Source organism: Trematomus bernacchii, unplaced genomic scaffold, assembly GCF_902827165.1.
Source record: "Trematomus bernacchii unplaced genomic scaffold, fTreBer1.1, whole genome shotgun sequence".
Lineage (NCBI taxonomy): Eukaryota > Metazoa > Chordata > Actinopteri > Perciformes > Nototheniidae > Trematomus > Trematomus bernacchii.
In genome coordinates, this window is record NW_022987727.1 from 8,101,882 (window position 1) to 8,114,139 (window position 12,258).

General features: G+C 39.4%; 1 protein-coding gene across 1 annotated transcript; it reads right to left on the reverse strand.

Annotated features, from left to right (window-relative positions):
• Positions 1-566: 566 nt before the first annotated feature.
• dalrd3 (DALR anticodon binding domain containing 3) lies at positions 567-10,236 on the reverse strand. Its single transcript, XM_034145186.1, has 13 exons — positions 9,808-10,236; positions 8,081-8,388; positions 7,373-7,749; positions 6,609-6,667; positions 6,410-6,511; positions 6,220-6,284; positions 5,832-5,890; positions 5,214-5,296; positions 4,819-4,945; positions 3,541-3,599; positions 3,324-3,440; positions 3,119-3,187; positions 567-2,677 (listed from the first exon to the last, which is right to left on the reverse strand). Exons 1-13 carry the CDS (start codon positions 10,039-10,041, stop codon positions 2,558-2,560), a joined length of 1,779 nt encoding a protein of 592 aa, XP_034001077.1. The 5' UTR covers positions 10,042-10,236; the 3' UTR covers positions 567-2,557.
• Between the last annotated feature and the right edge of the window lie 2,022 nt (positions 10,237-12,258).

Below are 12,258 nucleotides of genomic sequence, written 5' to 3' on the forward strand. Positions count from 1 at the left end.
TGGGCATACACACTTAGGGGTCAGAAAGCTATGAGGAGATTTTTCAGGATAAGAACATACTCAGAAGATGGAAATGTTAACAGCTGGTGCATGGCTATGCTTTAGAATGTAACTTATTTTAATACTGAAAAGGAGATAAGTACAACTGAAGACATCCATTATAAAGCCGTATTGGATGAGCAATTCATTCTTACTTTAAAAGCCTTATTTATGCTCTAGGATTTTAGTAATCTTGGTTAGTTTCCAGCTGAAAAGTCTCCACATCAAGAATGTAATCATGTACACAAGAAGAATTTGATAGGAAAGCAATTCAATAACCAGCTGCATCTAGACTGAATGTGAGAATAAAACACAGCACAGGACCAAAAGATAAAAGAGATGGGAGCGAGGGTAGCAGAGAGGAGGAGAAGAAGGTCAAAGATGTTGAGGCCTGAGGGTGAAAACATGGCATACTGTATCTAATATATATATATATATATATATATATATATATATATATATATATATATATATATATATATATATATATATTACAGAGACACTATAGGGTATGAAAACATCCCTCATTCTGCTTATTCCCTTTAATACTGTGGCGATTACAGCTGTGGTCATCAAGCCAGTCACTGTAAAGAAATCCGCATATTGAAAGTCCCTTTTCTAAAGAAATGTAAACAACTAAGCATGAAAAACACCATTCAGAGACGAGCTACATTTGCAGGGGTCAAACAACTTGTCATGCAGTGAGGAGTAAGACTTTTTCAGACTTGTGTATGTTTTGTTCCAACATGAAATATGAATAGAAAATAAAATAAAATCACCAACTTACTAAATAATGTATAGCAGAGCTTTTAAAACAAGTTATGGCACATTTGAACAGACAGTGGGTAATGGCAACACATTTCACATTATTCAAGGATCAATTTCAGGTCATTAAGAAAAATGTATAAATAACATTTTTGGCATAAAACTCTCCATATATATCACTTTCATGCCATTTCATGCATTTCCTAACGTTATGGCACGATGCCCTAAATGTACTGTCTTTGTCATTAAATGATGAACACCTATAACATCTGGTATGAGGATTGATACTAAACATCTGTGATTTGTCAAGCAGGGTAAAAGGGATAGGAGGGCTTTGAATACTCATATCAACACAGCAAGTAAGACTCATGTGCAGAATATATGATCTGTACCATTTTCTAAATGACAATAAATAATCTTGTGTCATTAATAAATACACGGTGGATAACGTACATGAAAGGGGCCTTTAACAGTAAAGCAAGGCTTATTAAAAGCAAAACAACTCTTTTCAGGCAGTGAGTAAGACACCCATATGTCTAAGTGACAGTTGATAGGGGACTGTGATCATATTGAGGCAAATTAAGTGAAACAAGGTGTAGAGTTGAAATGAGGTGAAGCACCCAGTAATGTTATTATTTCCTTATGTTTAAATCTAATTGTTAATGTAATTAAACCCAATACTTTAATAACTTGATTTATAGTATATTAAAATGTCCTGTCTGACTTTGTCATGACATTTTACCGTTAACAGTTGGGAAATTTTTTATTCTCCTAAACTAGTATTTTTTCGATGCATAATGTCATGATTAATACAAATGTTTTTCATTCTCAGAAATATAAATTGTAGAGGCGTTTAAATTGTATAATACTGTTAGTTTCAATCTAACCTACTTAAAACATTTGACCCTGATTAGATTTTTGGAAAGGTAAAATAAAGCCTTTAGTTAGAATTGGAAATTAATACAAATGGCAAGACGTATGTTTTAAATGTATATTTTCACATTTTGGAACTACACTTAGCCTTGTTATGGAGGGTTAGAGGATAAGATTGATACAACTCTCTTAAGTACAGTGAATATGGACAACATGATTGTCAGTTTTTTATATTCTTGTCCAAAATGTTCAAAAACCAAAGTGTAAAACAACAATTCTAGTTTCAATACGGTTATGTGTTTTATCGACTGGGACCATTAACATCCTGCAAAATACCCAGTCATACATTTGTCAAACGCATAATGTTTTTGTCATACTTGGATTTTGTAAAAATACAAGATATAACTTATATATTGGAGATTGTCCCTCTGCTTGCGGTCGTTAGCTAAGCTAACTGGCTGTAGCTTCATATTTACTGTACAGACATTGGAGTGGTGATAATCTCCTCTAACTCTCAGTAAGAAACAAAGCATAACCTCAAATGTGAAACTGATACTTCAACATACAGCTCACATTTTCCAGGAAATTCAAGCTGAACAATTGAGAGGTTACTTACGTCACATGGGTCATATTTGAGTACTTTATATGTCTCATCTCTTATAGTGGGCACCTGTATAACACTCGACTGTCACAGCCACAGACTGAGCGGTAACGTTGCCAAAATAAGGGATTGTCTTAGTTGAATACATGTTCATTGCTAAAGGAAGTGTGTACGTGATGAAGCTACAGTTGCAAAACACATGTGAGTGTGTGTGTCTAAGTGAGATAGGTGAAGAGGTAGGGTCAGCAGAGATCCCAGGAAGAGAGAATCATGTCCAGGCTATAGTTGCCTGATGGGGGGGAGGTTGAGGGTCTCCAGAGCGCTGTGGTAGAGCTCTCTCAACGCTCTCAACAGATGCAGACGACAAAACATCTGGTTGAACAGATGAGGCAGCGGCTCCTGGAGAGAGAGACAGAAAGACAAGGGGAAGAGGAAATGTGTGGGTGGGTTAAAGAAAGAGAACATTTGAACACAAAAGCAAGATTTAGAAAGAGTGAAAGGAACAAAACATAACAAATAGCTCGACTCATACTACATACAACTGGTAGGTTGTTTTTCAACATTGTTTACATTTGTCAGTCACAATGAAATAACCAGAACATAGCACACTGATCTCTGTTCAACAGTGAGGGAACATGGACAAAAACTCCTATTTCAAATTGTTTATAAAAGTATTTATAAATATATAAATTAAAAATAGTAATATTCACCAAAACTCACATCTCCTGAGCTCATAATTCCCTTTCAGTGAATAATCACGATCATATATATACTGTACAAGCACAAGACTACGTTTATTGACAACAGTGTATAAATGATCAAACGTAAATGTATCCTCACCCCCAGCACATGGACTCTGTTGTAGTACGAGCTGAAGTCTTTACTGAGAGACACGAGGAATTTACAGATCTGAGGAACACAAACAAGAGTTAGAAAAACATAATGATGGATAAACAAATCAATGTATATAAATAAACATAACAACAGCCACGTTTGGTTTAATGCCCCTCTTTGTTTAGTGGTAAATGAATCTCAATCCCCTGACCTGTTCAGTCTTAATGTTGACTCTGGCTCCTCCCCCTTCACAGTCTAACGCTTGTCCTGATTGGTCCAGCTGCTCGGAGAATGTAATGAGGTAATTGAACAGCAGAAGCCACTCGCCCTGTCAGTCAAAACACAGACAGCATGGAAGGATTAACACTGAAATGTGTCTGAGGAAAGTGAGAAGAGTTTAACGTATTTTTAATAAAACAACATGGTACCTCCTCTTTCAGAGCAGAGAAGTCCAGCTTGGAGGTGTCAGGGATTTCTGGGTAGAGACCTGCAGGTAAACAGCCAGAAACACGACATGACAAATAGACTACGATACAATTCAACAATGCTAAATTATCAGTTGCTGTGGTTTTACTATGTATATGTATTCTTTTGTTATTTATTCTACAAACTACTGACAACATTTCTCTGTGTTGGCATTCAACAGACACTGGAATGGAATGTCTGTTTTCCAGAGCTATATATTTTATTTTATTAAAATGAAATAAAATTCTAAAATATTGATATATTTTATTGGGCTGCCTCTCCAACACACCCGTTCAATTATGTTGGCACTTAATGTATAGTTTTATCTTAGTTTATCATATTACATCATCATTTATCGGTTGAGATAAATTGGAGTCTGTAAAGTAACTCGCTGAGGAAAAAAGTGTAATAGTTGCATCTGAAATGTAGTGGGGTATAAATATAAGGTAGCAGAATACAAAAATACTAAGTAAAGTACAAAAAACTCAACGAAAAACCTACTATAACTACTTAGTAGTAGTTGAATGACTTGACTTGGATACTTTTTTTTACCACTGGTCTTTCCCTACTGTCACAGGGATGCACTGTACGTGTCAAATTGTCTCCAGAAAGCAGTGTACATGCTTTTTTTTTCACTCAAATAAATTGTAAGATAGTAAATACACTACTATATTTTAGGAAATGATTTCAGCCATAGCCATGATCAAAGCAACAAAAACAGCTTTAGACTGCAGTTCTCACAGACATCTTCTTGTATGATAAGAAAAGTATATTAACTATCATTTGTCTAACATTGTAACATCTATAGGAAGTTAGGAAATAAGACCACTGATGAAAAGACACCACTGTCCTGCATTTCTCTGTTTACCTACAGGACCAAAGTGGCAGCAAATCTTTGATGTCTCTTTTTATTAACAGTGATAATATAGAACTAGCTCACCACATTCATTGTCTGTATTGATTTCTTTCAAATGTGCTCGACAGAACACTTTTACAAGAGAGCAATACATTCAGCCTGTGATTTATCAGAGCATATCATCACACTCCTGATGAACTCTTATGACTCTCGCTGTGCCTTCATTCTTTTTAATTGAAATATTGATTTTAAATTTGATGAAGTATGCCTATGTCTTTTTAAATTCTTAGACTAAGTGAATGCTGCCAGGCCGCAGCAGTCTGAGTTAGAGGTTTGTCACGTTGTTGACCAGAGGAATGAAACATGAATCTCTTGCATAACTCACCCTTCTCCACCCCTCTCTCGTAGCTGTCGAACAGAGTGTGCAGTCTGGCGCAGTTATACATCACAAACACTCCTCCTCTCGGCCCTTTGGTGGACACGCCCCCTTCCCTCTGGACGTCCAGTGTCACCTAAACAGACAGCTGTCAATCATTCTGGCTCCACTTATAAAGAAATCAGAGCACATTGTCATCAGTGACCTTATTCTAATGAACCAATATGGCAGTTTTTGACAAATACACATCAGCTAAATGCATGGTCTGATGTTAGCACCCATCATTGGAGGTGGCACATACAAGAGAATAACTTAGTGCTAGTGAATGTGTGCTTTTCCAGTGAATACGTGTATAACATTGAATGACTACATTTTTCACAACCACACAGCTGATGATGACTCACGGGACTGGTGTGGACCGTTGACAGCAGCTCAAATCTGACGGTGGCAGAGGTCATGACCCTGATGATGTCATCCCACGTCTGACCTACAAGAGGACACAGAGGAGGCGGTTGCATTTCAGTGCAGGACACTCATTTCATATTCAGCATCTGTCAGTTCAATTTGATAACTGAGGAGCATATGATTAAAAATGTCCCTCATGCAGGAAGCGATAAAATGTCCTCTTATTTTTGATCATGTCTTAGGTCAAGTTTTTCAAGGTTTTCTGGAACACACCTACCAAGATAAGGCCCAAAGATTCTAATGTCATGGTCTACAAAATGTCCAAAACATTTGAGAAGAATAAAAGAACTCGTAAATATCATAAAACATTGTTTATTTTGTGTTTTAGAGTTTTTATAATGATCAGATTATTAAAGTATTTTCCTCACGCACGCCCCTAATTTGTGTTCAAGTAGGATTTATCTATTAGCTCATCATGGTGAGAGTAGACTTGTATAGTTAAGGACATTTTGTGTATCTGGAGTCGACTTCTCTCTCTCAACAGAAGATATAAGAGACATTTAGGAGAAAGTTGCTTCATGAGGCACATTACAAAGAGGATGTACATAAATACACACCTTCTACTTGATCTCCATACTTCATCTCTGAGGCCTCCTTCATCTGACCTCTTCTCAGCCTGCAGGGGAGGAAACCAAGGCGCTTTTTAGACATTTACACAGACAGCTGGGCGAAAATGACTACGTGATATCACGGAGATCTCTTAAAGCCCCATTAACACCAACGAGTGTTCTTTTAATTGAGTTTAATTAGAACTGCAATGTCACAGTGCAGACGAGATCCTAGTGAGAGTGTTTGGTGATAATAAACCTCTGTCTCCTGGAGAGCATAACAGGGAGACAGGAGGCGAAAGGGAGAAAGGACAGAGGGAATATAGAGGACATATAGAAGGAGACAGAAACGTTGAGAATACACAAGAGAGGAGGCAGACAGTGAGATGTGACTTACTGCAGATACTGTGCAGCGGTGAGGTGAGAGCCAGGAGTCTTCACCGGCCCACACACCAGATGTCTCTGCAGACACAGAGAGAAGAGCAGGTAAAGATAGGAACACAAGGCAATACATGATGTGCGTGCGTGTGTGTGTGTGTGTGTGTGTGTGTGTGTGTGTGTGTGTGTGTGTGTGTGTGTGTATGTACCTGTGTGTGTGTCGCTCCACTGGCTCTCCACAGCACTGCTATCTGCTGCTGGCGGAACTCATCCTGACAGGAAGTCACATGTAACACTGTTGCCATGGCTACCTATAGAAGAGGAAGCAAGGGCATATGAATCAATGCTTTGTTTTTATGTCATTTTTAATGAGAAAAAATGTGTTTGAAAGTGCATAGTGTGTCTTACTGTGCAGTCGGCAGTGGCTCGGTCCAGCTGCGCCAGGTGGGAAACACTGTCTCTGTGAACTGGAACAGATACACAAACATGTCCTACCAGTTAACATTAAATGCCAACTATCTGTTTAGCTACTCTTCTATTAAAAGGCATGGTAACACTGCCAATGGTTTGAAGGAAATAGTTAAGCATTTTGTGAATAACACTAATTAACGTTCTATCATAGTTGAGGGACTTAACTCATATTTGTATTTGAAATGTTTACGGTGGAGTTTTGACCTCTAGGAGTGCCAAGTAGTAGTTAAATGTTGGTTGTTAAAGGAACAAGGACCCATTAAGAGGACCCATCTTGATGACGTGTTAAACTGTTCTGCTAGTATTTCACACAGTTCCACTGATTGATAGGTGGCAGTAATGCTCCAATATACACAGTACAAGAAAAACACTTGCTCTAAAACATGGATGTCAACAGTGCTTTGCAAACCAACGTTTAAAAAAAAATTGGTTTGCAAATGTCTTTTGGATCAAGGTATTAGCACGTGACACTTAAGGATACAAACAATTCCATTTGGTTATTAAAAGTGATTGTAACATCATAGGAAGTAGGAAACTACTATGGGGACCTTTAAATATAGAGTTGGAAACAACTAGCTTAGCTCAGCATAAAGACTTGAAGCAGGGGGAGCAGTTAGCCTGGCTTTACCCAAAGGTAAAAACAAGCTCATGAATAAATATGTCATATCTTGTTTGTTGAAAACATGTCTTTGAGGCCTCACCTGTGCAGGTACCGATGCTGGGGTCGTATCCCAGCAGCCCCTCCTCCTGAAACACGCGTTTCAGGTTAACCCTGAGGCCTCCCTCATTCTCCCCTTCCTCTGCCTTCCTCCCTCCTCCTCCTCCTCCTCCTCCTCCTCCGCCGCCGCCTCCGCCTCCTCCTCCGCCTCCTCCTCCGCCTCCTCCTCCGCTGGTTCTCCTGCTTCTTTCTGTTTCCCTCTCTTTGTATGGGGAGTTCTCCAGCGCCTCCTGAATCTTCTCCTCCCGCTCCTCATTGGTCCAGTTGGCTGGAGCTGTCGGCCAATCGATGCCCAGGGCTCGGAGAAAGGTGATGATGACGCTGTCTTCAGGAAGCGTGGGGCAGTAAGACACTGCCAATCTGGAACAGGTAAGGAGGTTTTTAGTGATTAAAGCGGGGTTTCCTTCTATGGCTGATAATTAGACTTATATTTTATACACAGATGATGGAACAATTAATTTGACTGATGAACATTAATAAGTAAGAAAAGATTGAAACAAAGCCTAAAAGTGTATCCCCAATCCCAAGTGGATATTACCAATTTTCTATTTTTTTAAAGCAACAAAACACAAGGTTTTTTCTTGTTGATAATGAAAAAACAACATAATTTAAAGACCCCTTGATAGAGTAAAACAATTAAAGTTTTAGGCACAAGATAGTTCAGAAATGTGGGATTAACCTGTAGACTTACCCTTGTCTTCTCAGCAGCGCCCCCATGTGGTCAGCCAACAGAACAGTCCTCAGCTGGCCCAGGGTCAGTGTGTCAGGAGTGGGTGTGTTGGGTTTAGGGTGCAGCGCGGGGCAGTTGAGCACCACACAGCCCTGCCTCTGGCCCGAGGGCTTCAGGTACTTTGTGGCTGCATGTGCCAGGACAGCTTTGAAGGCTGCGGCCCGGTCCACCCTCACCCTCAGACCCTCACCCGTTACCTCCCCACCGGCCACAGGGAGAACCCCACTGCCACGCAGGGACAGGACCCTGGACATCACTGCTGGAGGGACCTGGACGGAGATAGCAGGTAATTAGAGACTAATGTATGCATGCATGAATTCAACTTTATGTGAGAAGGAGAACAAATGAATTGTAGGTAATTGTTTATCACTTTTAGTTAACTAATCATATGTAGAATGACACAACACATGGTAAATAGTACAGTTAAATGTATTGGACAAGAGAACAGCTCAGCTCAGAAATAAAAATGTATCAGCACAATAAGAGCACTAGTCATGTAATGATTGAATTACAAAGGATAGGGTGCCTAATATAAAGTATAGCACCAAATGTATATATTTAAAAGAAGGTTTTTGTGTGCATATGCATACAAACTAGAGGTGGTTTGATACAGTGAAATACATGCAACTGACATAAGAGGATATTGTACTAGCATGTCATTTAAAACCTTAGTTCACATAGATGTGCCTGTCTAAAAAACGTTTCCCCTTGCATTTTTGTTCATGATCTTATAGAGATGCATATCAATGTCACTGGAAACATATCAGATGTTGGCATCTGCATAAAATCTGCTCCTAGTAATAGGATGGGTTAAAAGCAGAGAACAGATGTCACTGTGTGTGCTGTGTGCTCTGCATGTGTGACCATTAAAGAGGGTTTCATCCCTTCAATTCTATTATATCATTATACATGTTGACAACATGTCAACAACATGATGTTGTTGATGTCACATGTTGATACATCATAGAAACATTTGTTAGTATTTATAAGGGGACATAATCTTAGTTGCGTCCTATTTTGAGAAAGACTGACACGAACAAGCTATGGAGGCCCCCGTGTGTTTATGTTGCTGCACAGTTAGACTTGCTTCTCTGGCTTGCAGCTCTATGCGTGTTTGACCCATATTTCATCTGCAGTTCACGGGTTAATAATTACTGCCGCAGGCTGTTCATGTCTGGTCGATCATGATGGGGCAAAGTCAACGGCCACTGATCAATTCAGCTGTCTCAGTACCACTCAAACATTAACATTTGGGGATTTGAAGGATTCAATTCAGCATTCAGTTATGTTTTTCTGTCAGCTGAACTCAGCTGAGCGTTATGAAGCAGATAGTTCCGGTTCCCAGCCCCTATTGGCCAGGTCACGTTCCGAACAGTGAAAGCACCTTCCGTCCATTTAAATATTAATGCGCTAAACAAAAACACCGTCACCACAGCGAACACCAGGGGAACTATAATGCTGAGTGGAAGAATACAGTTTAAAAGCGTGACAAGTTTCAACTGGCTAATGGCTATGTCTAACACCAGCTAGCGTTTCATGAGAGGGCTATGGGTATGAAGCGGTTTTTAAAAAGGACTCCTTCAGTGAATATATCGTTAACATAAAACGTATTAAACACCACAAACTGTACAATAAACCCTTTCATAATAACGTTACTAGAAAACCCAACAGGTATCAGTCAAACCAACCTGCCCGTCCGCATACAGCGTGTTGAGCATCGTGGTCGGCGACAAGAAGTCCCGGTTCCGGAGGTTTTTAGCGCTGCTCTCCTTGAACCATAGCTTCTCCGTCTCAGGGAAGATCCTGTCGCCGTTTTCCCGTCTGCCATCGAGGACATCCTCTCGTTTCCCCCGCAGTGCGGAGCTCAGCGCCCGGACGGTCGGGGTGATCCGGAGGGGCGAATACTCCTCGGTGTTCTCCATCAGCAACACTAACAGGTGAGCTACCACTGTCAGGCTATCAGCACATCCACACCCTGCTCATACCCTCCGTTCAGACCCGGTGTCACTGCTCGCTGTGATGCAGGCTTTACTAAGCTCCAACACCGCTGAACATGCCAGTTACAGCCCTACGGGGAACCGCTGATCGATGTCAGATATCGGCTGTGAAGAAGGACTGCATTGTGCATTGGATGTTTTTTTCTTCCTTTGCGGAACTAGTGAAGTGCAATCCGTGTTTCTTCCGAGGTGAATTTCCGTGTCGGACCAGTGGAATATGCTTAATAGCGCCCTCCAGTGTGTGGCAGAGTAACTGTAACTGTATGGTCAAAAGCTTATGGACACACACTTGTCTGTATTATGTTTGAGCAATATTTCCTGTGTAATCATGTGCCTACCTAACCTTTCTCCTTTTTTAATTTTTAATGTTGCTCTTCAATTGAATTCATCATTATGATTTTAATGTTAAACATCTACAGGCCACATGCTAAATGGGTCATTCCAGAATTGGAGGACAATTTAGACACCAACATTTTTGAAAAATGAACCTTTCATGTTATTTTGTGTTATGTATTTAGGAAAAACAGATAATAAACCATCAAAAAAAGTGATTTGCCCAGCTAAGGCATCAAATGTATATTTTCCAATGAAGAATTAACCCTGTTACTCTAATTATAGTAACAGGGTTGAAAATCAATGCTAATGTTTGCTTTTACCTCAGGAATTAATGCTAGCTGCACAATGTAATGCTATTGTCAAGGAATGGACACACTTAGATATTTAACTAAAGAAAGATACATTTGAAATTAATTTGTTTTAGTCTCATAATGTGAGTAACAGGGTTGCGTTTGTATGAGTGCCAAACTCCTTCAAGAGTGACAAGATTGGAAATATATTACAAATAAAAGAGAGGACTTAGTTTTGGTCTACCCATGGTAGTAGCATATGGCTTGCTGATGTCCTTTCCACTGTGTCATGTGACAAACACTTTTTTCACTTCCTCTGCCAAGCTAAAAAGGTTTCGGTAACAGGGTTGCACGCATGTTGAGGGACACACCTTCTGTGCAAAATTAATGTTATTTAAACATATATTAACAATAGTAAAATGTGTTTATGATTTAACAAATGGATTTACCATTACGAGAGACAATCAATAGAATAATACCAAAAAAAGTAAATAAAAACCCTATTTTAAATGTTATATTTGACATGCAAGTTGGTCACCAAGAAGCTGGGAAAAAGAGAAAAGGGCAATTTTAGGGGGTGTTCGAGAGCTATTTGATATTTTAAATAATATTTTGAAACCACTTTTTCTACAACTTTATATGCATCTTGTCTCAAGACAAGTATATTTAACACAACAAGTGCATGTCTTAGCTTTTTGGGCATGGATTATTAGATTTTTTATATGGGGGACATGAAATGTCCTCCAATTCTGGAATGACCCAAATATTTACACTCTTGATCTTCTCCTTAGATCACTATTCTAAGGTTGTCGTGATTGATGTTGCTGTAAATTATTGTCTTCTGTTTGCTATTGTAGTAAAGTGTTTTTATTGCATGTACAGCACTTTTGCTCGACCAAAAATTGTTTTTAAATGTGCTATATAAATACAACATGATTTGATTTGATTTGATTTGAATGGCCCCTTTTAGGTGAGTGTCACTCAGGTCTCAACAAGCACCTGGGAACATTGGAGGTAGCAGATGAGGAGGAGCAGTACAGCCCACCAGAACACATGCAGCCCTTCAACACCAGTACATTAAAGTGTTAAGGAAAAATGCAAACCTGCAGGGTCCTGAGGTCCAAAACGTATAGATCACATTAAACATTGAAAGAAAACATAATTATAAGAACTTGGCTTGGGAACTGGAGCGTCACTGGTTCCAGTAACCAAATCAAAGTGGGGACTGGTACCCTGTGGCCGTTTATATAATAAATGCCCACTGCATCTTATATTAGGATAGGTCAAATTCAAAATCTACATTTCTCTGCGTGTGCATTGCTGTGGACGCGATTCAAATAACATTTCCATAAACAAATATATATATTTAAATAATTTATACACATTTTAAAAGGCTACAGGGACAACTTTTCCAAATGTTCATCATAAACTTAGTCTGGAGCCTTTTGGTCTGTAGGGGTGGGCTTTGGCTGCGGCATCAGTATCTGTGTGGTGTCTGTAGAAACTGCAAACACTG

Bases quoted from the DNA above. Each gene is read 5' to 3' on its own strand.
- dalrd3 (XM_034145186.1), bottom strand. From the start codon at position 10,041: ATGGAGAACACCGAGGAGTATTCGCCCCTCCGGATCACCCCGACCGTC. The intron at 6,668-7,372 runs GTGAGGCCTCAA...TATCTGTTCCAG, and splicing joins CAGCATCGGTACCTGCACAG to TTCACAGAGACAGTGTTTCC. The intron at 2,678-3,118 runs GTGAGGATACAT...CTCTCTCTCCAG, and splicing joins ACAGAGTCCATGTGCTGGGG to GAGCCGCTGCCTCATCTGTT.